The sequence below is a fragment of the Dendrobates tinctorius genome, unplaced genomic scaffold, assembly GCF_039654945.1.
Source record: "Dendrobates tinctorius isolate UK_male_01 unplaced genomic scaffold, ASM3965494v1 ptg000011l, whole genome shotgun sequence".
In the NCBI taxonomy this organism is placed as follows: Eukaryota; Metazoa; Chordata; class Amphibia; order Anura; family Dendrobatidae; genus Dendrobates; species Dendrobates tinctorius.
Window position 1 is genome coordinate 47,251,936 of NW_027361679.1, and position 26,106 is coordinate 47,278,041.

The 26,106-nt window shown below is 44.7% G+C and overlaps 1 protein-coding gene across 4 annotated transcripts in view; it reads right to left on the reverse strand.

Annotated features, from left to right (window-relative positions):
• CCDC158 (coiled-coil domain containing 158) overlaps window positions 1–26,106 on the reverse strand; it is a 222,997-nt gene that overhangs the window by 16,064 nt on the left and 180,827 nt on the right. For 3 of the 4 annotated variants that reach the window (XM_073541919.1, XM_073541905.1, XM_073541912.1), the window contains 2 exons: window positions 25,675–25,742; window positions 457–594 (listed from right to left, as the gene is read on the reverse strand). In XM_073541919.1, coding sequence (XP_073398020.1) covers window positions 457–594; window positions 25,675–25,742 — 206 coding nt within the window. Of the gene's footprint in view, window positions 1–456; window positions 595–25,674; window positions 25,743–26,106 lie in introns of those variants that run through there. The other variant, XM_073541922.1, reaches the window with a different exon arrangement.

Sequence of the window (26,106 nt, forward strand, 5' to 3'; positions counted from 1 at the left end):
CAGCCCCCTTTGTATGAAGATAACAACACCTCCCCTTTGTATGAGGGTAACAGCACCTCTCTTGTGTATGAGAATAACAGCACCTCCCCTATGTATAAGGATAACAGCTCTCCCCTTTGCATGAAGACTACAACACCTACGTTGTGTATGAGGATGAAATCAGCTCCCCTGTGTATAAAGATAACATCACCTCGTCTGTGTATAAAGAATTTTGAATTCTGTGTATAAGAATTTGGTCAAATTTCTATTGTTTTCACAAACAAATGCAAGTCATATCAGACAAATTTTACCACTATCATGAAGTACAATATATCAAGAAAAAAAAACAATCTCCGAATCAGTGGGATCCGTTGAAGCACTCCAGAGTTATTACCACATAAAGTGACAGTGGTCAGAATTTGGCTTGGTCATTAAGGTCAAGACTGGCTCGGACACTAAGGGTTTAAAGTAACTTACCAAGAGCTAAGTAATGATCATTTCCATTGAAGTCAATATCGCTTGGTGCAGTCGTTAGCAGGCTGTGCACTGGAGACCTAGGTTTAACTTCTTGTTTAGGGATGTGTTTCTTGGTAGAAGAGGCATAACATGGCTTCACTGAAAGAAAACGAGATTTGTAACAGGAAGCATAAAAAGTACACCCAGTGAATTCTAAAAGGGCATAGCCATCATTTATGATGCACAATAACCAAAAAAAGGCACAGAACTGTGCATATAAATCTTACATCTTACCTATTTTGATATTTTTGCAATGGTTGCTGTTGTAAAATTATGCTGTTCATTCCACACCCTTACTCCTCTTCCCCTTTCCCTCATTCCCTACTCATTTGTGTGTGCATACCCATGATCAAAACTTTTTTGTCACTTTTTTATGATGAATAAATTTTTGCATGATCTTCTGATGCTTTGTGAGCCTCTATTTCTTTAGGATTTATTGTTATATGATTTATAATTTGAGTATTTAAATATATACTAAGGTATAGCCTCGATCACATGGGGTTTATATAATATTATTATTATCCCTTAGACATCCTTCTTTGTTTGTTCTTTTTTGGTTAAAAATATTGGTCTAGAGGTTTTTCCACCTGACTATGTGGATTGGTTTTTTGGTCTAATCTGTTTTGATTATATTGTGTTTACAGACTCTTACACTGGTCTTATGGATTATAAGAAGCGTGACAAAGCATGGGTAGCACAACTTGGTACGGTATTTGGTGAGAGTCCAAGCGGGGACAGAGAAACAGTTGATTTAAAGGACTTGAAGTTGAGGATTAGAGACCTCATAAAAAAACGAGCCAAAATTTGGTGGAATAAAGCCGCTCTCGAAAACTATTTACAAAAGGACATTATCCCCAGAGGCTTGCGTGTTCAACTCTTCCCAACATTAGAAATAGACGATCCTTCTTTTGTTAAAAGGTGGGAAGATACCCTTACTAAATGCTCCCGAACTTCACTAGAATTACTCATAGGGGCTGATAAGAGAGCTCTTGAGCTCCTGGAAAAGGACATTGAGACATCACGTGAAAAAATCCAGGAATTAGCCCCAAATGAGGAAGTAAAAAAATTTGATCAAATTCTAGAGGAGGATTTGAATAAATGGGAATTGGAGATTCAAAATAGTAAAACAAAGAAATATTTATGTGACTTCGAAGATTATCAGCTTAATAAAGTCTATCGGTGGCACTCTAAGCAACGTAATAATCGTTCCAAACCATCATCAAGATCACAATCAATCTCCAGTATTTCCACTACTTCTGAAGGAGCATGTGGAGATCATTTTTTAGACAGAAAAGCTGGACCGGGCGAGGGTGGCGGTCAATCAAGCAGTCGTCATCAGCAGCCCCTTATACCGGTGGCAAAAAAGACCACTTACCTTTACAACATGAGGGACAAAAAAGGCAGGAGACGTTAAAGGTAATTAACTTGTCACATCATCCACGCTCCTTAGCACAAATTGAAGTACTCTCTAAGGGTCTTTCTTTTGCACCGGTTGAGGGTTCTGATCACTTCACCCTTATAAAAGATCTTGAACTCTTTGCATGTAAGCTTATTCTCAAAAAGCAATTTTCCCCTAAACCGGATCCTTCAATGTCTGTGACTGAGTTACGTGCATTGGATGATCTGGAATCCTTGGAAGCAGAGAACTTGCAGGCTGCGAATCCACTGGTTCCCGTGCATCTCTATCGTCGGTCACAGATCTTTCCCCCCTTGTCTGCCTGTCCTCAGGTGGAAATTTTCGTCAAATTAGTTAGAGATGAGATATCTAAATTACATTCTGGTATTAGCAATGACAATCTCTCTCTACCTCAAAGACAGGCAATTAATTCACTAAAAGAGATGAAAGATGTTGTCATCAAATGGGCAGACAAGGGGGGAAATGTAGTTCTCTGGCCGACAGGGTTGTACGAAGCGGAGGCTTTTAAACAACTCAATAATAAGGAATGTTACAGATGCCTTGATTCAATACCTTTATCAGGATTTCATAGGGAACTTGCCCATGTTCTTGATGATGGAGTTGAACAGAATGCCATTTCTAATAGGATGAAGGATGGTTTGCTACCAGACTCTCCAACAATCCCTACCTTTTATCTCCTCCCTAAAGTTCACAAGGACCCCCTACACCCACCAGGGAGACCCATAGTATCGGGACTGGGGGGTCTTTGTGAACCTGCTTGTAGATTCATTGATTTCTATCTTAAGAAATGCGTAGAGACACTTCCATCTTTTGAACGGGATACCACAGATGTCCTTAGGAGATTGGATGGTCTCGTTTTGGATAACGACATGTGGCTTGTTACTTGCGACGTAGAGTCCCTTTATACATCTATATGTCACAGTCACGGGATACAGGCCAGTAAATATTTTCTTGAAATGACCAACTTGGAACCTAATCTGATACAATTTATATTGGATCTGTTACTTTTTATTTTGACACACAATTTTTTTGTGTTCAAGGACTGCCCCTTCCTACAGCTCCAGGGAACAGCTATGGGGGCTGCTTGTGCACCCTCATATGCCAATCTTTTCCTGGGGCTGTGGGAGAGGGATACGGTCCTTGACACACCTGGCCACCATCATGTTGTCTCGTGGCTGCGATATATAGATGATATTATGTTCATCTGGCAGGGCTCCGCGTCGCAACTTGAGATCTTCTTAGGCCACCTAAACATTAATGATTATAATATTAGACTGACCTGGAAATACAGTCAACAAACCATCGATTTTCTAGACCTTCTAATCTCTAAAGGCTCTGATGGTATACTGTGTACGGATATTTTCCGGAAAAGCACGGCTACTAATGCACTATTGCATTATACATCCTCTCATCCCCCACAACTTAAAAACTCTATACCAATTGGTCAATTTTTGAGGGCACGTCGCATTTGTTCTAATGAGTCTACTTTTTGTCATCAAGCCGGCGAACTTTTTCGCCGTTTTAGGGATAGGGGATATAATATCAAAGATATCCATAGAGGATTCTCTCGAGCGGCATATACTGACAGAGACACTCTTCTGCATAAACCTTCTAAACGAGTGACCGTTGATACTGATTATACACCACGGTTTATTACCAAATTCAATTCTAATTGGAAGAACATTAATGATATCTTCAGAAGACATTGGTCAATATTACTGACCGATAAAGAATTACGACAGCAATTGACTCCATACCCGTCAATTACATGGCGTAAGTCTCCCTCTTTGGGTGACATCCTTTGTCGAAGTCATTATATTCCTCCCAAAAAGAACCCTTTTTCTTCATCAAACAAAGGTCCACCATGGGGTTGTTTCCCATGTGGCCAATGTTCAGCTTGTCCCAATATACTGCGGACCAAGGAATTTTTTAACTCATCTAAATCAAAAAAATTTCAGATCGTTCATCATATTACTTGCAATACAGAGGCAGTGATATATTTTGCTAGCTGCCCCTGTGAGCTTATATACATAGGAATGACCACCAGATCTCTGAAAAAACGTGTGCAGGAACATATCAGAGATATCAAAAATGCGATAGATTGTCTTGAACCCCATCTCCTTAAAATCATTCCTAAACACTTTTTTGCTAAACATAAGTGTGATCCGAAGGGTTTTCTAGTCCGGGGGATAGATCATGTTTATTTGGGAATACGTGGCGGCAACCTCAAGCAGAGATTGCTTCAAAAAGAAACCAGATGGATGACTGTGTTAAATACTCTCACTCCTAGAGGTCTCAATGAGGCCATCAGCTTCAAGCCTTTTCTTTAGGATTTTCCTTTTTAGTTCACTTTTGTCTGGGTATTTTTTAACACTTTTATCTTTCCTTTTTTCCCTATAGTATCTCCATATTCCATATGCCGAGTGGTACTTTGTTCCGATACGGATGCATCGGTGCAGATTTACGGATGAATCCATCACTATGGTTATTTCATGTTTCTGAGAAGATCTCTTCCTGCTAACGGATATTTCCTTTTGGCTTCAGTCACTTTGCATGTCATATTCTGTAACATGTTGGGTTTATAATTTATTACTAACCCCTATGTTTTGTATTATATTTGATATGACGGTTGCATATTACACATATCTGCTCTCATATATGTTTTCCCTTCTTGGATCTAGATATGGCAGGTGTTTATGGCTAGCATTTTTTACTATAACACACTTGTGTTTTGAATACTTATTATGTTTATTTGTTATACATTTCGTTCTTAGTTAAATTTGTAACGCTATTAGCCCGCCTGATCTTTTATGGAATTTATTTAAATTCTCTCATCTAGTTTATGGCACAGACGCACTACATGCGTATGCTGTGAGCTTGCCGTGGCGCCGGGAGGACGCGCGCGCTACCTGGGAGATGTGTAGTGATGATCTGACAGATCCTCCTGCTCATGTCTGCGGGCGCGCGCGTGTTCCTCCCCCTCCATGGGCGGGCACAGCGCGCTGGACGTGCGCCGATTTGCTAACCAATCTCGGCTGGATTATATAATTACCCATGACGCTGCCGATAGACCACGCCTCCTGATGAAACCACAAGGAAGTGGTGAAACGCGCGTCGAGGCTTAAGAGGGTCCCCCCTGTCTCCTGTCTCGTGACCGCACTGCAATATGTCCGAAGGTAATGAACCCTAGAGATCCTGCTGCTACCTTGTGCCTTTATTTTACTTGTATTTAGTCTATCTTTCACCTTATCGGACACAGTTGGTTTATTTCTAACTGACACATAAAAACATAGTCTTTGCAACTTCAGCTGTTATGTCAGCTGTCACAGCTGCAGTGCCGCCGCTTCATGGAGCTCAGGAGGCGTTCCTCTTTTTCTTTTTTCTCTGTTAAGAGTGTGGTATATTTATAATCCATACATATGCAACGTATACTTATAAATCTTACATCTTACCTATTTTGATATTTTTGCAATGGTTGCTGTTGTAAAATTATGCTGTTCATTCCACACCCTTACTCCTCTTCCCCTTTCCCTCATTCCCTACTCATTTGTGTGTGCATACCCATGATCAAAACTTTTTTGTCACTTTTTTATGATGAATAAATTTTTGCATGATCTTCTGATGCTTTGTGAGCCTCTATTTCTTTAGGATTTATTGTTATATGATTTATAATTTGAGTATTTAAATATATACTAAGGTATAGCCTCGATCACATGGGGTTTATATAATATTATTATTATCCCTTAGACATCCTTCTTTGTTTGTTCTTTTTTGGTTAAAAATATTGGTCTAGAGGTTTTTCCACCTGACTATGTGGATTGGTTTTTTGGTCTAGAACTGTGCATATATTGACTTGAATGATGTGGAATGAGTAGCATAACTAACCGGGGCCAGGAGGCAGATGGAGTGGTTGCCTAGGGCCCCACGATTAGAGGGGCCCTCCCTGGACTACACTACCCTTTACTGTATCGGCATATGCACTTAAAAATGGTTTGAGAAATGAACAACTATCAGAAAGATCGTCATCTGTAAGTTACTACATATAACTGTGCTGTAATCACTTGTATGTTCTGTAGGACTGGTATCTACCACTACATGTCACCATATGGCGGTAATATCAGTGTGCTGCCATAGATGTAATCAGGGTTACTGAATTGGGGCCCACTCAGAAGTTTTATCACCCTCTGAGCTGAACATCTAGCTACGCCTCTGATTGGAATGAAGACATGCCTAAGTAAGTTGGGGAAATAATGCAAAAAGAACTTGGCACTCAGCTTTATTATTTTGGATGAGAAGATTTAATGCAATCCAATCCTACTTAGGGTTTAATAAATCTCAATAATATAGTCATGTACATCTGAAAGTTGTAGTCCTGGGACCTACAATCTAGGGCTGTTGTAGTGGTATAAATGAGTAGATCCAGTATCCACCGGGTATCATTGTTGACAGAGGAGATGTGTCCTCTAGTCCCCCAAAGTGCCCACTTTGGGTGTGGGTTTATTAAACTCTAAATAGGACTATTAGAAGCCTATAATATTCATCAATTTCACTCTATTTCTTACAGTTGGTACGCTGAGGAAAGTCAATGTATGACCGAAACGTTTGACAGAAGTATTACTATTGGATTGCATTAAATCTTCTCATCCAAAATACCAAAGCTGAGTGACAAGTTTTTTGCATTATATTTATTGGTTTGGGATCCTACTTGTGCACCTGCATGGCTGTGCCATGGTTCTTTTCTACTATAGATAAGTTGGGGAAGCTGTCATGAGATTCATGCTGTTTAAACCATGTGCAGCATGAATTTATGTTCCACTCTGAAACACTAAAGCAATTCATGAAAAAAATACTTTAAAAAGCTGCACTCTCCACCCTGCTGTACTAGATTGACAGGTCTCTCCCTATATAAAAGGAGGCATCTGTCAGTCTAGGGGAACTCTTTTTTGGAGAAGCTGAAGGGATACTGCCTCTGGCTAGTAATAATTTTTGCATGTTACCGGGCCTGCTTTTCAAAGAATGTTTTATCTCAAACTGCAGAGTGTTTCAGAGTAAAACATACTTGGCTGCAATATAATAGCCAGTATCGATTCAGGCTGGCCGTGGGTCTGGAAGATTGAATCATCAGAAGTTCCATTTAGAGAAGACTTCAAGACTTTCTACCTGTCACCGTGCTTTTCTCCAAACAGGAAATAGCTGAAACAGCTGAGAAAATTATGTAACAAGCTGACAGAAGAACACTTATTCAGGCTCATACAGACATCCTCCTATTCAAGTAATCAAAAAACAGTCCTAGTTTTAGTAGTGATGTTTGGTTAAGAGTTTCATTACATTTTTGTCCGAATTTCATGTTTTTCTCAGAAGAGAAAAAAAGTCTCTACCTTCTTCAGTGCAGAAATAACCGCACTTACTGTGGCTTGCGAAAGTATTCAGCCAATTGGCTTTTTTTTACCTTCTGCTTCAGTGCAGAAATAACTGCACTTACTGTGGCTAGCAAAAGTATTCAGCCCCCATGGCTTTTTACCTAGTTTGTTACATTACAACATGTGTTTAAATATTTTTGTAATCCAATTTGTGTGTGATGCATCAGCAGTAATTGTCTGTACAAGTCCCCTCTAAAATGTAAAGTGCTGCGGAATATGTTGGCACTTTGGGATGTTTAAAGTTTTGGAAATCATTTTGTATCCAAATCCGGCTTTAAACGTCTCCACCACAGTATCACGTACCTGTCTGTTGTGTTCCTTGGTCTTCATGATGCTCTTTGTGCATCAAACAGAACCCTGAGACTATCACAGAGCAGGTGCATTTATACGGAGACTTGATTACACAGAGGTGGATTATATTTATCATCATTAGTCATTTAGGACAACATTGGATCACTCAGAGATCCACAATGAACTTCTGGAGTGAGTTTGCTGCACTGGAAGTAAAGGGGCCGAATAATATTGCACGCTCCACTTTTCAGTTTTTGAATAACCAATAAATTTTGTTCAACTTCACAATTGTGTCCCACTTGTTGATTCTTCACCAAAAATTTACATTTGATATATTTATGTTTGAAGCATATGTGGGAAAAGGTTGAGAAGTTCCAGGGGGCCGAATACTTTCGCAAGGCATTGTATCTATGGATCTATCTATCCTTCTGTAGATCTAATTATCTATCTATCTATCTATCTATCTATCTGTGTGTAATGGAGTATGCAAAATAAGAGGTTGGACAAAGAAGTGACATTACAACTCTTTTTTTGTTACATAATAGATCTTTATTTAGCTTTGCATACAAATCCGCATGGAAAAAACACATCAAATCAGCATCAAAAACATGTGGATCTTTACCTGCATTTTCTGCCAAGAGATGCAGATTCTGTGCAGAAAATTCTGTAGGTAAATCTGCAACGCACGCATACACCCTAAATAGTATAAGTAGAGGAAGTGAAGTGGGAAAAATATAGGCATAAATTAACTTTATGCACACAAATGACTAAAAATTGGCATGTGCATATGTATTCAACCCTTTTGCTATGCTATGAAGCCTCTAAAAATTTCTGGTGCAAGCAATTACATTCATAAGTCACAGGCTTAGTGAAAGGAAGCCCATCTGGGTGCAATCTAGGTGTCACATGGTCGGTCAGCATACACACACCTTTTCTGAAAGGTCATAGAGTCTGCAACATCATTAAGAGGCACCACTAACCAAACACCATGAAGACCAAGGTGATCTCCAAACTAGTCAGGGAAAAAGTTGTTGAGAACTACAAGTCAGGATTGGGTTATAAAAAAATATCCCAATCTCTGATGATCCCCGGAGCACCATCAAATCCATCAAATGGAAAGAGCATAGTTCCACAACAAACTTGCCAAGAGAAGGCCACCCACTAAAACGCTCAGCCCAGGCAAGGAGGGCATTAATCAGAGAGGCAGCACAGAGACTAAAGATAACCCTGAAGGTAGGGCTGTTACCAGGAATTTCAGAGCCCCATACTGGCAACATTTTCGAGCGCCCTCCAGACTCTGCCCTGGCTCCACGCCAGCTCCGCCTCCACCCCTCGAACTTTCATCAGTCCCACCGCTCACTCTTGGAAAAACTCCACTTCTGCACCACGTCCTCACCAATCACATATTAACAATTCCCACAGAACACCGGATCACATACATAGCCATCAACATTAATTTGGGCCAAAAGATTTTTGTTTATAGTTAGTGTTGAGCGATACCGTTCGATACCTAAAAATATCGTATCGGATGGTATCGCCCGATACGAAAAAAATATTGGGTATCGCCGATTCCGATACCGGAAGTCCCATTCAAGTCAATGGGACTTCCGGTATCGGAATTAAAAAAAGGCCTTTATTTCCTTGTTGGCTAATTCTACATAATTGAAAACAAATAAGAATCATGTAGAATGTATTGTGGGAGGTGGAGGAGACATTAAAAGCATAGTGGTTTATTCAAATCACATGGCATAGCACTAATTCCAATTTTTTTTTTCAAGACGTTCGGAGTTAAAAAGATATTGACTATGTTAACTTTTTTATATTTAGTCAGATATGTATGTTTCGCAACTTCCATGCTCTTCACCTTCTTTTGTACTTCTCCCACACTTTCTCCTTCATGATCCGCAGCGGTAGCATTTTTTTCATCAACTTTTTCTTCACCTTATTCATCTTCTTCTTCTTCACCTTCTTCCCATTAATTTTTTTTTTCCATTCTTCATATTCTTCTTATTCAGCTATTATTAATTTTCATATGCTATTTCTTCATCTTCTTCCTATTCTTCTTTTTCTTCATTTTCTTATGGTGACAGGCATTCCTGTAGTACTTATCTATAAAAGTTATAAGATTACACCTTACGTTCTGCCTGTCACAAAAGATTTACAACAGGATTTGTCCGCGTTCAGTTTGGCCTGCAGCAGCAGGCATTTTCCAGGGGCACCACGAGGAGGAACAGACTCACCCCCATTTACTGCTTAGTCTTCTTCTGCTTATAATTTTGATTTCTTCTATGCTGATTTTTTGTCTTATGCTTAATGTTCTTCTGCTTTCTGTTCTTCTGCTTTTGCTTTTTCTACTTCTTGTTCTTCTGTCTTTTGTTCTGTATCTTGGTGGTTGTCTTCATGTTCTTTGTCCTCTTGGTCTTATTATTTAGGGTCATATTTCTGGTCTTCTTTGGTGTGGTCTTCAGGGTCGTCATCATCAGGGTCATCGTCATGGAGATCAATAAGGATTACCAAAGACAATTTCAAAAAGCTTGATCTTGGAAATGTAGCAGAAGGTACAAGAAGGCTGAGAAACTGGCGAGAACCAGCAGGCAGTGCTGGCACCCGGATGGGTAGCAGAAGGAACAAGAGCCAATGGCACTACCGAGGACCAACTGACGGTGCTGGACAATGGTTACTAAGCAGAAGGTACCTGTGCTAAAAAGCACTACCAAGGACCAGCTGACGGTGCTGGACCTCGGATACCGAGATGGAGGCACCTAGGCCAAAGGCTGTGGCGAGAACCAGCAGACAGTGCTGGCACCCGGATGGGTAGCAGAAAGAGCAAGAGCCAATGGCACTACCGAGGACCAACTGACGGTGCTGGACCACGGTTACTAAGCAGAAGGTACCTGTGCTAAAAAGCACTACCAAGGACCAGCTGACGGTGCTGGACCTCGGATACCGAGATGGAGGCACCTAGGCCAAAGGCTGTGGCGAGAACCAGCAGACAGTGCTGGAACCCGGGTGGGTAGCAGAAGGTACCCATTCAAAGCAAAGTAGCCAGGCCGCAAGCCGGCCGCAGTTACCGAAACCCACAGTCCTACAGGGGGTCCATGTCCCATTGGCACTACGGATCCAGCCTTCAGTGCCAGTTCCCGCAGCCCACATAGGAGTCACCTAAACTGCAGGCACCGTAGAGTCGGCTAACCCGGCCGCAAGACGACAGGACAACGGATTGGTGGCATAGTGACCTTGACACTACCCGGAAACAGCAGGCGTGCTGGAACCAGGCTGGGCAACAGGGAGTCCCCGTGCCAAAGACACTGCTGAGAACCAGCTGACGGTGCTGGAACCCAGATGGGTAGCAAAAGCTACAAGAGCCAATGGCACTACCGAGGAACAGCTGACGGTGCTGGACCACGGTTACTAAGCAGGAGGTACCTGTGCTAGAAAGCACTACCAAGGACCAGCTGACGGTGCTGGACCTCGGATACCGAGATGGAGGCACCTAGGCCAAAGGCTCTAGCGAGAACCAGCAGACAGTGCTGGAACCCGGGTGGGTAGCAGAAGGTACCCATTCAAAGCAAAGTAGCCAGGCCGCAAGCCGGCCGCAGTTACCGAAACCCACAGTCCTACAGGGGGTCCATGTCCCATTGGCACTATGGATCCAGCCTTCAGTGCCAGTTCCCGCAGCCCACATAGGAGTCACCTAAACTGCAGGCACCGTAGAGTCGGCTAACCCGGCCGCAAGACGACAGGACAACGGATTGGTGGCATAGTGACCTTGACACTACCCGGAAACAGCAGGCGTGCTGGAACCAGGCTGGGCAACAGGGAGTCCCCGTGCCAAAGACACTGCCGAGAACCAGCTGACGGTGCTGGAACCCAGATGGGTAGCAAAAGCTACAAGAGCCAATGGCACTACCGAGGAACAGCTGACGGTGCTGGACCACGGTTACTAAGCAGGAGGTACCTGTGCTAGAAAGCACTACCAAGGACCAGCTGACGGTGCTGGACCTCGGATACCGAGATGGAGGCACCTAGGCCAAAGGCTGTGGCGAGAACCAGCAGACAGTGCTGGAACCCGGGTGGGTAGCAGAAGGTACCCATTCAAAGCAAAGTAGCCAGGCCGCAAGTCGGCCGCAGTTACCGAAACCCACAGTCCTACAGGGGGTCCATGTCCCATTGGCACTACGGATCCAGCCTTCAGTGCCAGTTCCCGCAGCCCACATAGGAGTCACCTAAACTGCAGGCACCGTAGAGTCGGCTAACCCGGCTGCAAGACGACAGGACAATGGATTGGTGGCATAGTGACCTTGACACTACCCGGAAACAGCAGGCGTGCTGGAACCAGGCTGGGCAACAGGGAGTCCCCGTGCCAAAGACACTGCCGAGCACCAACTGGCGTTGTTGGAGCCCAGGGACAATCATGGTGTAGGCCGAGGCCTACTTGGTGGTAGTTTTAGATTGTTTGTAGGCTACAACAGACTGTCAACGTGCTCCAATTAGGCATCTGTCTCCACTCTGTTTCCAGGATTTCACGTGACCAACAACACCGCCAGTTTATGCGTACAGCAGCCGTCTGCGCAATCCACACGTGTTGCTGTGTTACTGGGATTCTGTAATGTCAGCAGATCCCCTGATGTGTGTCTGCCACTGTCTCCTGCTCTGTCCACATTCCCACCGCTTGCAGTGGGAAGGTGGACAGCGCAGGAGACAGTGGCGGACACATATTGGGGGATCTGCTGACGTTACAGAACCCCAGTAACACAGAAACACGTGTGGAATGCGTGGATGGCAACTGTGAGCAGGAACTGGCGGTGTTGGAGGTCAGGGGAAATACTAGAGACAGAGTGGAGACAGAGGCCAAATCAGAGAATGTTTAAATCTGAAGTAGTTACAATTTGGAGGCAGCAGCAGTTTGCCCTCCACACAGCAGGGAATCAGCTGACGTTACTGAACCCCACTTTCACATGAACGAGTGTGTTTTTCTGTGTGGACAGCACTTCCGAGCACCAACTGGCGGTGTTGGAGCCCAGGGACAATCATGGAGCAGGCCGAGGCCTACTAGGAGCCAGGTGTAAAGCTGAGGTATTTTGACTTTGGAGGGAGCAGGACACTTTGCTCTCCACACAGCAGGGGATCAGCTGACGTTACTGACCCCCACTTTCACATGAACGAGTGTGTTTTTCTGTGTGGACAGCACTTCTGAGCACCAACTAGCGTTGTTGGAGCCCAGGGAGAACCAGGGTGCAGGCCGAGGCCTACTTGGTGGCAGTTTTACATTGTTTGTAGGCTACAACAGACTGTCAACGTGCTCCAATTAGGCATCTGTCTCCACTCTGTTTCCAGGATTTCACGTGACTACCAACACCGCCAGTTTATGCGTACAGTAGCCGTCTGCCCAATCCACACGTGTTCCTGTGTTACTGGTGTTCTGTAATGTCAGCAGATCCCCTGATGTTTGTCTGCCAATGTCTCCTGCTCTGTCCACATTCCCACCACTTGCAGTGGGAAGGTGGACAGCGCAGGAGACAGTGGCGGACACACATTGGGGGATCTGCTGACATAACAGAACCCCAGTAACACAGGAACACGTGTGGAATGCGTGGACGGCAACTGTGAGCAGGAACTGGCGGTGTTGGAGGTCAGGGGAAATACTAGAGACAGAGTGGAGACAGAGGCCAAATCAGAGAATGTTTAAATCTGAAGTAGGTAAAATTTGGAGGCAGCAGCAGTTTGCCCGCCACACAGCAGGGGATCAGCTGACGTTACCGAACCCCACTTTCACATGAATGAGTGTGTTTTTCTGTGTGGACAGCACTTCCGAGCACCAACTGGCGTTGTCGGAGCCCAGGGAAAATTAGGTAGTAGGCCGAGGCCTACTTGGAGCAAGGTGTAAATCTGAGGTTGTTTGACTGTGGAGGGAGCAGGACACTTTGCCATACACACAGCAGGGGACCAGCTGACGTTACCGAACCCCACTTACACATGAGCGAGTGTTTTGTCTGTGCGGACAGCACTTCTGAGCACCAACTGGCGGTGTCGGAGCCCAGGGAAAATCAGGTAGTAGGCCGAGGCCTACTTGGTGGCAGTTTGCGATTGTTTCTAGACTACTACTAACTGTCAACGTACTCCAATTAGGCCTCTGTCTTCACTCTGTTTCGAGTATTTCCGCTGGCTTCCAACCACGCCAGTTGCTGCTCTGAAATGCCGTCTGCACAACCCACACTTGTTCCTGTGTTACTGGGGTTCTGTAACAGCAGCTTCTCCCTAGAGGTGAGTCAGGCAATGTCTCCTGCTCTGTCCACATTTCCACTACAAGTAGTGGGAATGTAGACAAAGCAGGAGACATTGCCGTGCTCAACTCTGGAGATGAGCAGATGTTACAGGACCCAGGTACCACAGGATCAAGTGTGGATTGTGCAGACGGCACTTGAGAGCAGAAACAGGCGGTGTTGTAGGCCGGAGGAAATACTCGAAACAGAGTGGAGACAGAGGGCAAATCAGAGAACATATTAAATCAGAGGTAGTCAGAAGTTGTAAGCAGCAGGAGAGTTTGCCGTACATACAGCAGGGGATCAGCTGACGTTACCGAACCCCACTTACACATGAGCGAGTGTTTTGTCTGTGCGGTCAGCACTTCCGAGCACCAACTGGCGTTGTCGGAGCCCAGGGAAAATGAGGTAGTAGGCCGAGGCTTACTTGGAGCCAGGTGTAAATCTGAGGTTGTTTGACTGTGGAGGGAGCAGGACACTTTGCCATACACACAGCAGTGTATCAGCTGACGCTACCGAACCCCACTTACACATGAGCGAGTGTTTTGTCTGTGCGGACAGCACTTCTGAGCACCAACTGGCGGTGTCGGAGCCCAGGGAAAATCAGGTAGTAGGCCGAGGCCTACTTGGTGGCAGTTTGCGATTGTTTCTAGACTACTACTAACTGTCAACGTACTCCAATTAGGCCTCTGTCTTCACTCTGTTTCGAGTATTTCCGCTGGCTTCCAACCACGCCAGTTGCTGCTCTGAAATGCCATCTGTACAACCCACACTTGTTCCTGTGTTACTGGGGTTCTGTAACAGCAGCTTCTCCCTAGAGGTGAGTCAGGCAATGTCTCCTGCTCTGTCCACATTTCCACTACAAGTAGTGGGAATGTAGACAAAGCAGGAGACATTGCCGTGCTCAACTCTGGAGATGAGCAGATGTTACAGGACCCAGGTACCACAGGATCAAGTGTGGATTGTGCAGACGGCACTTGAGAGCAGAAACAGGCGGTGTTGTAGGCCGGAGGAAATACTCAAAACAGAGTGGAGACAGAGGGCAAATCAGAGAACATATTAAATCAGAAGTTGTAGGCAGCAGGAGAGTTTGCCGTACACACAGCAGGGGATCAGCTGACGTTACCGAACCCCACTTACACATGAGCGAGTGTTTTGTCTGTGCGGACAGCACTTCTGAGCAACAACGGGCATTGCTGTAGCCCAGGAAATAAAGTTCAGGTCATAGAAACATGAACACAACAGGAGACCTGGATCCTGTTGCCAGCCAATTATTTATTCTGGAAGAGGACTGGCAAATTCAGGTGAGATCCAGGCCTTGTTCATTTTCACAAAAGTAAGCCGGTCAACATTATCGGCGGATAGTCGCGTGCGACGGTCTGTTACCACACCACCTGCAGCACTAAAGACACGTTCCGATAATACACTGGCAGCAGGGCAAGCCAGCACCTCCAATGCATACTGGCTAAGCTCTGGCCATCTGACGGAAACGTTGCCTCCTGCTGACTGGAGCCGTCTGTGATGGTGTAGCCGTTTGTGGCGGTCCCACAAAACTTTTCCACATTTGGGCCATACTGGCCTTGCCTTGTCCTGCGGCACTGCCTCTGCTACCTCTTTGTGCAGAGCTTCCTCCACTGCCTCTACCCACATGGCTGCTTTGAAAAGCACTACCAGCAACACTTGTGGGGGGAATGGAGAACATGATGGCCTGCACAAGTGTTTCTTGGTACTCCCGCATTTTTTGCTCCTGGTTCAACTGTGGTATGAGGCTTTGTAAGTTGTCCCGGTAGCGAGGATCTAGGAGGGTGTACACCCAATAATCAGCCATGTGGAGAATGTTGGCGATGCGGCGGTCATTTAACAAGCACTGCAGCATGAAATCAACCATGTGCTGCAGACTGCCAACTGGACCAGAAACGCTGTCCCCAGCTTGAGGCAGCATCTCTGCCTGCTCAGCATCACCCCACCCTCGCTGTACACACTGACTACTAGAGCCTTGTGTACCTCCCTCCTCTGGAGAGATGTGTTCCTCCTCCTCCATTGACTCCTCGTCATCCTCCTCACTAAGTGTCCCCTGCCTGGGCCTTTGTGTGGAAGCACGTTGCGCAGACTTGCCAGAAGCAGATGGCATTTCTGACTGCTCATCCTCGACCTCTTCAAAAACCTCCTCACTTAGTGCTTGTAAGGTTTTTTGAAGCAGACAGATGAGGGGGACAGTCATGCTGATTAGTGCATCATCTGCACTGGCCATCCGCGTGGAGTCATCGAAGGCACGCAAAACTTGGCAGATGTCCCTCATAGTGGCCCACTCAGTGGTGGTGAAGTGTGTCCGGCGCACAGTGCGACTTGTTTGCGCCTGATGCAGCTGGTACTCCATTACTGCTGCCTGCTGCTCACACAACTGCTCCAACATATGTAACGTTGAATTCCACCTGGTGGGGAGGTCACATATGATGCGATGTTCTGGCAGGCGGAATCGGCGTTGCAGAGATGCAATGCGCGATCTTGCCATGCTGGAACGCCGCAAGTGAGCACACTCTAGGCGAACCTTGTGCAGCAGTGCATCAATATCCGGATAGTCCCTCAGAAAGCTCTGCACGACCAAATTGAGCACGTGTGCCAGACATGGTATGTGAGTGAGGTTGCCTAGGCCCAGAGCTGCCACTAGATTTCGGCCATTGTCACTCACTACCAAACCTGGCTGGAGATTCGCTGGCACAAACCACACATCGCTCTCCTGCTTGATGGCATTCCAGAGCTCTGTGCTGTGTGGCTCCGATTCCCCAAAGAAATTAATTTAAGGACGGCCTGTTGACGTTTGGCCACACCTGTGCTCATATCTGGCCTAACAGGCTCACGCAGTGCTGATTCCGAGGAACTAGAGTAGGAGGAGGACTCAATATGTACAGACTGCATTCCTGCAATCCTTGGAGTTGGCAGAATACGTACAGAGCCACTCTCCAGATCTGTACCCGGCTCCACAACATTGACCCAATGGGCAGTGAGGGAAAGGTATCATCCCTGTCCATGGCTACTGGTTCACGCATCGGTGGTCAGGTGGACCTTGCTACTGACGGCATTTAGTAGCGCATTTTTAATTTTTCCCTCCACATGCTTTTGCAGGGCAGGGACAGCTTGCCTGCTGAAATAAAAGCGGCTGGGCACATTGTATTGTGGAACTGCCAATGACATAAAGTTCCGGAATGTGTCAGTCTCCACCAGCCTGAATGACAGCATCTCAAGGGCCAGTAGTTTGGCAATGCCGGCATTCAGAGCCAGTGCTCGGGGATGGTTTGCCGAGTATGGCCACTTTTTCTCCCATGCCTGTGCTACCGATTGCTGGTGAGTGGCCTGGGAGGGTGCTGATGACTGCAAACGTGGTTCAGTGGGTGGAATTTCACTGGGTCTCTGGACAACAGTGGCAGTGGTTCTTCCATGATGTTCCAGTGAGGAAGCAGAACCAGCTGTGTGTGAGCTGGAGGAAGAGGCCCCAACACGAGCTGAAGAGGTGGTAGGTGCTGCTGAAGGTTGGCCTACATCTTCAGTGTGTCTGTGTAACTCCACCTCGTGCTTGGTACGCACATGTTTCCACATATTTGTGGTATTGAGGTTGCTCACATTTTTCCCTCGTTTCACTTTCTGATGACACAGCTTGCATTTGACAAAGCAAATGTCATCTGCAACTGTGTCAAAAAAAGACCACGCACTGCAAGTCCTGGGAGCGCCCGTTTTGTGTTTTGGAAGAGGATTGCTCCTCACGGGTGCCAAAGTGGAGGCTACAGGCAACCAAGTCTGCCCCCGCCCTCTCCCTCCTCTTTTGGCCGTTCGGGGAATCTCTTCCTCAGAGCTGCTCCCACCACCTTCCTGTGGCTGACGCCATGATGGGTCAAGGACCTCATCATCTCCACTCCCCTCTTCAAGCACCGGCTGGTCCTGGGTTGTCTCGCCAGCACCGTACGCACCAGAAATTGGCAACTGAGTCTCATCATCATCTGATGCATACTGAGGTGTGCTGACCATAGGCACTGGCCCACCCGCCTCTTCAGATTCAGAGGGACAAAGCAGTTGCGCATCACTGCATACTCCCTCTTCTTCACGCTCTAGAATGCTGCTTGGCTGGCCACCTCTTTCCAAGCCAACAGATTCTGAGAACAGAAGTAAAGATTGAGATGGCTCCTGTCCAGGGCTCTCAGACTGCCTGGGCAATTTGGCAGGTGGTGAAGAGACAGATGGTTGCTCTTCAGTGCTCTGGCCTTGGGAGGATGCGGAAGTCATTGAAGTGGATGCGTTAGCTGCCATCCATCCGACAACGGCTTCAATTTGTTCGTCACGCAGCAGTGGGGTACGGCGAGGTCCTACAAAGCTGCGCATGAAGGACTGTTGCCTGGTAAAAGTGGGGGATGCCGGGTCACTGGTGGCCGCAGCAGATACCGAATCCCCACGTCTTCTCCCTGCTGAATCCCCCCGTCCTCTCCCTGCTGAAACTCCACGGCCACGACCACGTGCCTTACTCCCTGCCTTCTTCATCTTGGTAGACTGATAAAGATAGGCAGAAAAGTAAAAAAGGGGTGGCTTAGTGTTCTTATTCCTGAACACCTGCTAACCAGTATAAGAAACACTAATTTGGCTAAGAGTGTGTGTACTACACTTTAATATGATCTAATGTGGCCTAGACAACTGTAAAGTGGAGTGTTTGGTGAACTTTATTTCCTTTTTTTTTTTGGGTGGGGGGAAAGGAAAGGATGTGACCAAAGTTTGAAAGCTATAGTATCACAAACTTTTTGGAGCGATTACAATGCAGGAAGCTAACCTACAATGCAATTGATGAGGCTCCAAAAAATAGGGTGATACTAGCCTGGCTGGCCCTGAAGGGCACAAGCCAGCAAAAAGGCTCCTCTATCTAATCCTACATAGTGTTTGCAACCAACCAATGACAATGGATGCGGTTGGAAGCACACTAATATAGGAGCAAAAATCTGGCTAAATTTGCTGCAAAAAAAGGACTATGTATGAGGCAGTGATGCACGCTGAGCGGACTACAGCTAGCGGTGGCTGTAGAACACACTGCAACGTGAGCTGCACTCACACACAGAGAGACCTATCAGACATCCAAAAACAGTGCAGAGAAATGGGCTATAGCACTGAAAGGCTGCTGAAAGGCTCCGCTGTCCACTCCTTTAGTGTTTGCAACCAACGTATATGGATACGTATGGAAGCACACTATACAGGAGAAAAAAAAAGCAGCAATAAAAGAAAAATGTGTATGAGGCAGAGACACACGCTGGCCGGCCTACAAGCAGACGTGCCTGCAGGACACACTACACAGCGTGGGTCTGCACTCACACAGCCCTTGCAGACAGCTGTGAAAACAGCGCTGCTAGGGAAAAGCAAGCTACAGTGGTGGTTTATGTAGCCTGGGTTAAGCACTATATGTTTTGTGGAATCGCTATTTCTAACTGTCCCTCACAGTCTTCAACAGCAGCCTGTCCCTAACTGAATTCACAGCAGAGTGACCAGAAATGGCGGCTGCAGCGCTTTTTATAGTGCATCATGACATCATTTCAGCAGCCAATCACAGCCATGCCAGTAGTTAACATGCCTACATGCCTAACAGGATATGCCCACACTTCTGAGGATCCCCATTGGCTGAATCAAATCGAGCGGGCTCCTAGCATTATGGGAACTTCCGATTCCGGTATTCGATATGAAAAAAGTATCGGAACTAAGTATCGGAATTCCGAAACAGCTAATATCGGCCGATACCCGATACTTGCGGTATCGGAATGCTCAACACTATTTATAGTATATAGTGTATATGGGATCTATACAATTTGTCATAAAAATTATTCAGTTGCTTAACAAAGTATACAATATTTGATATATATAAAACTTATGTACATTTTTCTTAGCATAGATAAGAATAAACAGAGGATTTGTATGAATGAGCATATAGTATTAAAATTACTATTTTAATGAGAGACTTTTGGCCCATATAATCACCTCCCCTCCATTGCTTTGAAACAATCTGAATGCCATACACACTAAGTCCCTTATAGGATTGGTAAAGAACCTCCTTAAAATCACGGGATAAAGATGACCTAAAAAGCCTTTATTCATATTATTGTGTTCCTTTATCCTAATGGACAGCATCCGTTTGGTTCTGCCCACATAGGTCTTTTGACATGGGAATTGTATGAAATAGATGACTCTCATCATGGAGCCTGTAATATTGTCTTTGATTTCATATTCTTCCATCCTTTCTGAATTTGTGAAGAACCTTTGATGGGACTAGAGTTGAGCGAAACAGGTAGGTCAGATTCAAAAGTCGCCGACTTTCGCCAAAGTCGGGTTTCATGAAACGAAATTCGACCACAGTGTGAAGTTGGCCATGCGGTCGGCGACTCAAGCGTCAAAGTCGGGTTTCGCCAAATGCTTGCACGTGACTTTTTTCAGCCAATGAGAGAAGCGGAGCGTAGCGTAGCGGGAGCGTAGCTGGAGTGGGAGAGAGAGAGAGAGATGGAGATGGAGAGGGAGAGAGAGAAGAGAGAGATTTTGCCGCCTCTGGGGTTAAAATTCATGCCAGGTGTGTTTACAGTCCTCCACTCACTGCCGACTTTTCTCCCCATTGACTTGCATTGGGTTTCGTGTTTCCTGACTTTTCCCTATAGTCGGCCGATTTCGTTCGACTCGACTTTTGAGAAAGTCGGGTTTCATGAAACCCGACTCGACCCTAAAAAAGACAAAGTCGCTCATCTCTAGATGGGACCTCTTCATTGAACACATTCTACAGCAAAGACAGTGACTGCAGGGTAAGAAGCCCCCTTCGTTTAAAAGACAGGTATGGTTTTGCTTAATGAGCATAGGGTTACCTTTACTTGTGAGTGCAATACTATTATCTACAGTTTGCGCATGTCTAAAAACAAATCTGGGGTAGGGGTGTAAAAATTCCTCTATAGCCTTGTCCTGTCTTAAGATATGCCAACATTTGGAGATGATGATTTTTTAAAATTTTCCATAGTTATTGTTTGCTTTTGTATGCTGCAGGGTGTTGATTTTCTGATGGTTTGAATCAGGCCTGGCCTGGCCAAGTTTTGAACCTCCTTCAATGTGGCCTCCAATAAATCTGCATTATAGCCCTTTGAAGTGAACCTTTAAAAAATTAGCCTCCTCTTTATAATTATTAATATCTGTGCAGATCCCTCTAATATGGGTGAACTGACCCTTGGTGATGTTCAACAACCTTGTCGGCAAGGTTGTGAGAGGCATAAAACTATTTGAGTTCATATCTTTGCAGAAGCTCTTAGTAATCAAGTTGGTATGGTCAACCCCTCTGGTTAGGTATAGGAAATTCACCACATGTGTGAGACTCCCCACATGTATGGAGGAAGGTGCTGTGGTCAGATGAGACCAAATGCTATGTCTGGCATCAAACCAACACTGCTTATCGTCCCAAGAGCACCATCCCCACTGTGAAACATGGTGGTGTCAGCATCATGCTATGGGGAAGGTTTTCAGCAGTAGGGACTTGGAAAATGGTCCAAGTGTAGGGGAAGATGGATAGTGTGAAATACAAAGATATTCTTCAGCAAAACCAGTTTCAGTCTGTCAGTGATTTGAGACTTGGATGGAGACTCACTTTCCAACAAGATAATGAACAAAAGTATACTGCTAAAGCAACACTTGATTGGTTTAAGAGGAAATGTGTAAATGTTTTGGAGTGGCCTAGTCAAAGTCCAGACTTTAAACCGATTGAGAATTTGAGGTCAGACTTGAAGATTGCTGATCACCAGATGAAACTATCTACCTTGGGGGAACTGGAACTGTTTTGCCTTGAGGAATGGGCAAAAAATCCAAGTGGTAAGATGTGGATAACTTAAAGAGACTTATACAAAGCAAATTGCAGCTGTAATTGCTGCAAAAGGAGGCTCTACAAAGTACTGACTTTAGGGGGGTGAAAAAATATGCAGACTGAAGTTTTCAGTTATTTTGCACTATTTGTTGTTTGCTTCACAATAAAAAGAAAAACATAGTAACATAGTTTTGAAGGCTGAAGGAAGACCTTATGTCCATCTAGTTCAGCCTATTTTTAGTGCAGCTGTTCTGCATTGTTGATCCTGGGGAAGGAAAAAACCCACAGAGTAGAAGCCAATTTTCTCCATAGGGAAAAAATTCCTTCCCCTAAGCTGGGTCAACCATCTACCTATAATATTCTGTTATTCGTAACCTTCTATACTGTTACTCACAAGAAAAGTATCCATTCCTTTCTTAAATTCATTCAGTGAGTTGGCCATCACCACTTCCTCAGGAAGAGAATTCCAGAGCCTCACTGCTCTTACCGTGAAGAACCCTCTTCTATGCTGGTGCAGAAATTGTCTTTCCTCCAAATGAAGAGAATGCCCCTTTGTTCTTGTCACAGTCCTTGGTACAAACAGTTCATTGGAGAGATCTCTGTATTGCCCTCTGATATACTTGTACATATATATTAAGTCTCCCCTAATTCTTCTCTTTTCTAGAGTAAGTAGACCTAATTTTGATAACCTTTCTGGGTATTGTAGTGAACCAACTCCATTTATCATTTTAGTAGCCCACCTTTGAACCCTTTCAAGTTCAGTAATGTCTTTCTTGAGCACCGGCGTCCAAAATTGCACACAATACTCCAAGTGTGGTCTGACGAGTGATTTGTACAGAGGGAGAATTATGTTTTCATCTCGTGTCCCCAGACCTCTTCTAATGCATCCCATGACCCTATTTGCTTTGGTGGCAGCTGCCTGACACTGGGCACTCCAATTTAGCTTCTTATTGACTAAGATGCCTAAGTCTTTTTCCATGTCTGATTTCCCCAGCAGTTTCCGATTTAGTAAGTAATTATAGCATCTGTTTCTCCTTCCCATGTGCATAACCTTACACTTATTTGTGTTAGGCTGGTTTCACACTTGCGCTTTTTTGCGTTTTTTTAGGCAAAAAAAGCATGCGGTTTTTTCCTATACTTTACATGGGTGCACATACACATGCGTTTGTATGCGTTTGTATGCGCATGCGTTTTTTTCCCTATACTTTACATGGGTGCGCATACACATGCGTTTGTATGCGCATGCGTTTTTTTGTAGTGTGCGCTCGGGTGCACAAAATGCATCCTGTTGCATTTTTTGTGCGTCCGACTTGTCCCAAAAAAAGCATGCACACGCAATGCGTTTTTTTTCACCCAACCACCCATTATAGTCTATGGGTGAGCTGACGTACGCATGGTAATGCGCACGTCAGCGCAAAAAACGCGTACAAAACCGCAAAAAAAACGCATGATGCGTTTTTTATGTGCGTTTGCACTGCGTATGGTGCGCAAAAAAACGCAAGTGTGAAAGTAGCCTTAAACCTCATTTGCCATTTTTCAGCCCAATTCTCCAATTTACTCAAATCTGTCTGTATTTGCAAACTGTCCTCCTTTGTGTTAACTACCTTACATAGTTTTGTATCATCTGCAAATACTGATATTTTACTGTGTAAGCCATCCACTAGATCATTAATAAATATATTAAATAGTAGGGGGCCCAAATGTTCACAGTTGTAAGAATGTCCTTTACATGAACTGATGATAGGCCTAAAAAAAAAACATGGAAATTCCAGGTTGTGAGGTAGCAAAATACAGAAAATGCAAGGGGGTGAATATTTTTGCAAGCCACTGTACATGCCTTGGCATGCTATCAGTAAGGTTATTAATGGGTGCCTAAGGAATGTTCTGATATGCAAATAATCAAGATTCACTGCTGACATTGTAATTGATGACCAAAGACATCCTGGATGTGCTGTGTGGGGGACCTGTCCAGAAATGCTGCAGGCCGTGGAAGAACATTTAGACCAGGCTGACTGGACACAGTACCATAAGCAAAATGCAGTCTGCCACTGTCATGTCTAAAAATAGCTCCTTTGACAAAGGGAAATGGTTGTACCACTAGCTCCTTAACTAAAGCAATGTAACACTGAGCTGTTAGTTTACCTAACTGAAGACAAGAGAGGTGTGGCTATCATATATTTGTAAGAAAATGACCTGGACAGGGGTTACCTCTGTTGCGCCGGTTTTAGAACTGTCGGTACTGTCATCAGAGTTGCATGGTCGAGAGCTTTCAGCCCCCGACCGACCTTTGCACTGGACAAAAGTGGGCAGGTCTAAGATAAAAAGGGCTGTGCGCGGGAAAAAGATTTGAGACCAGGTGTGAAGACTGAGCTTGCAGCAGGTTGAGGTGCAGGCCCACGCAGCACAGCATCGCGTGAGTGCAGGCCTACCTCGCATATCCCCTTCTACCGTGTCCCCTGTCCATGTACATCAGATTGCTAAATCCCTGTTGACTCCTAACCCTGGAGGTGACTCACACTCTGGAACAGTGACTGCTGCTGGCATGCGGTCCCGCCTGGAACAGGTGACTAGGCCCGAACCTCCTGACCCCTCACCCGCATACACCGTGGAGCAGAGCCATGCTTTGGTGGTATCTCCCAATGAACGGAGCTCTGTACAAGAGACCGTGGGAACAGAAGCCCACCTAGTAAAACAACGATCCACACTTGCATCGAGAATCCAGACCATTGTCTACTCAGGACAACCCCGGGATGTCACGTGCTGCTGGTGTCGGTGCCACCGCTTGAAATCGAAACGCTACAATCAAGAAACCGACAGACTGATAAGTTTACTCTGTTTTGAACATTCGCCTTATCCCTGTTCTCCCCACAGATCCCTTCCATCATCTTTACCAGACCTCCCATACACTTTTTCTACCTGTGTGGAGTTTAACTCTGTTAATAAATTTGTTAACTCTTGATCTGCCTCCTGTCCATGATGAAATCCTGATCCTTGCAGTTCTACACATTATACCACCTCACACCAAAATCTCAAAAGTAGGACTAGTGTCACATTCAGTTGTGAAGGCATCTTTATGGCGTTACTCATGCTGCCTCTTGAAATTCTCAGAAAGGCTCATTGTTTACTGCCAGTGAAATTAAATGGCAGATATCAAGCTTAAGGCATCAAAGAGTGTCTCCTGAATCCATCAGAATGCTTTTGCATGAATTGTGCTACAAATCAGTCATCCAGCTACAGGTGTTCCATTGACCTCAAGCCATTCCTCTCAAAGGCTATTTTAGTGCAGAGCAAGTTGGTGATAGAGGCTGGAATGAAGGTCTATGCTGTTCAGCGATTAGTCTAGTTTTAGTCTTTGACACAATGACAGCCTAATATTGGTCCAGAGACCTAGTGGGCTATGCCATGAAAAGTCCTTGATGAGGGAATATGAAAGTATCCCAGTAGCTGTTCAAGAAAGACAACAGTGCCAGACGCCATGTTATTCATGTTACTGTGAACAGCCTGTGTGGCCTAAGCATGATACCATGACCTACAGCATCTATAGGCTTTTCTCCCATCGGGCACGTCTGGGACGTCATTAGCTGGCAATTGCAAAAGAAGCTGATAGCAGTGGAACTCAGTGATTTGCTTGCTCAAGTACATTCAATGTGGCAAAATATTCCTCAAACAACAGTTAATTACTACTTTGATAACATGTTAAGGTGTGTAAGTGGATGTATTTCTGCATGCACCACTCATCCTTTAAAATTTTTGTACATTTTTTCATAATTTGGATAATATTAACAATTGTTCCTGTAATTTTTCTAATTCTATGTATTCTCCTCATTGTGTTTCAATTTCAATGCTGAGAAGTGAATATTTTAAAAGTAGGACATTAACTTTTAAAATGTGTGGAATAATTGTGTATATCTTTTCTTGATGTTGTATTTCTCAACTCACCCCTGCCATCAATGGACATAGTATTTTCTTCATCTCTGAAGTCTGCTGTGAATAACTTTAATGGTTCACTAAAAGTAGATATTACAACATTAACCAGTAAATCAGCCATATTAAATATTTTGGAACATATAGAAGATAAGTAAATTATCATTTATGTAACATATAAACTAAAAGCATTCAGTTCCGTCAAATACAGAAATATCCGGGCCAAAATAATGTGTTTCTACAAACTCCCAAAAAAAAAAAATGAGTGATCTCTTTCATTTTCAGGTACAAATGAAGGAAAAATTTAAAGATCCCTATTTACCAATATCCATGTTAATAAATATAAAACCCCTAAGGCTCCAGCAATCATGTATAGGTACATGTGTACTAATATGGAGCATGCAATCACTTATTTTTCATTTGAAGGCATTCATTATAATTGAGAGG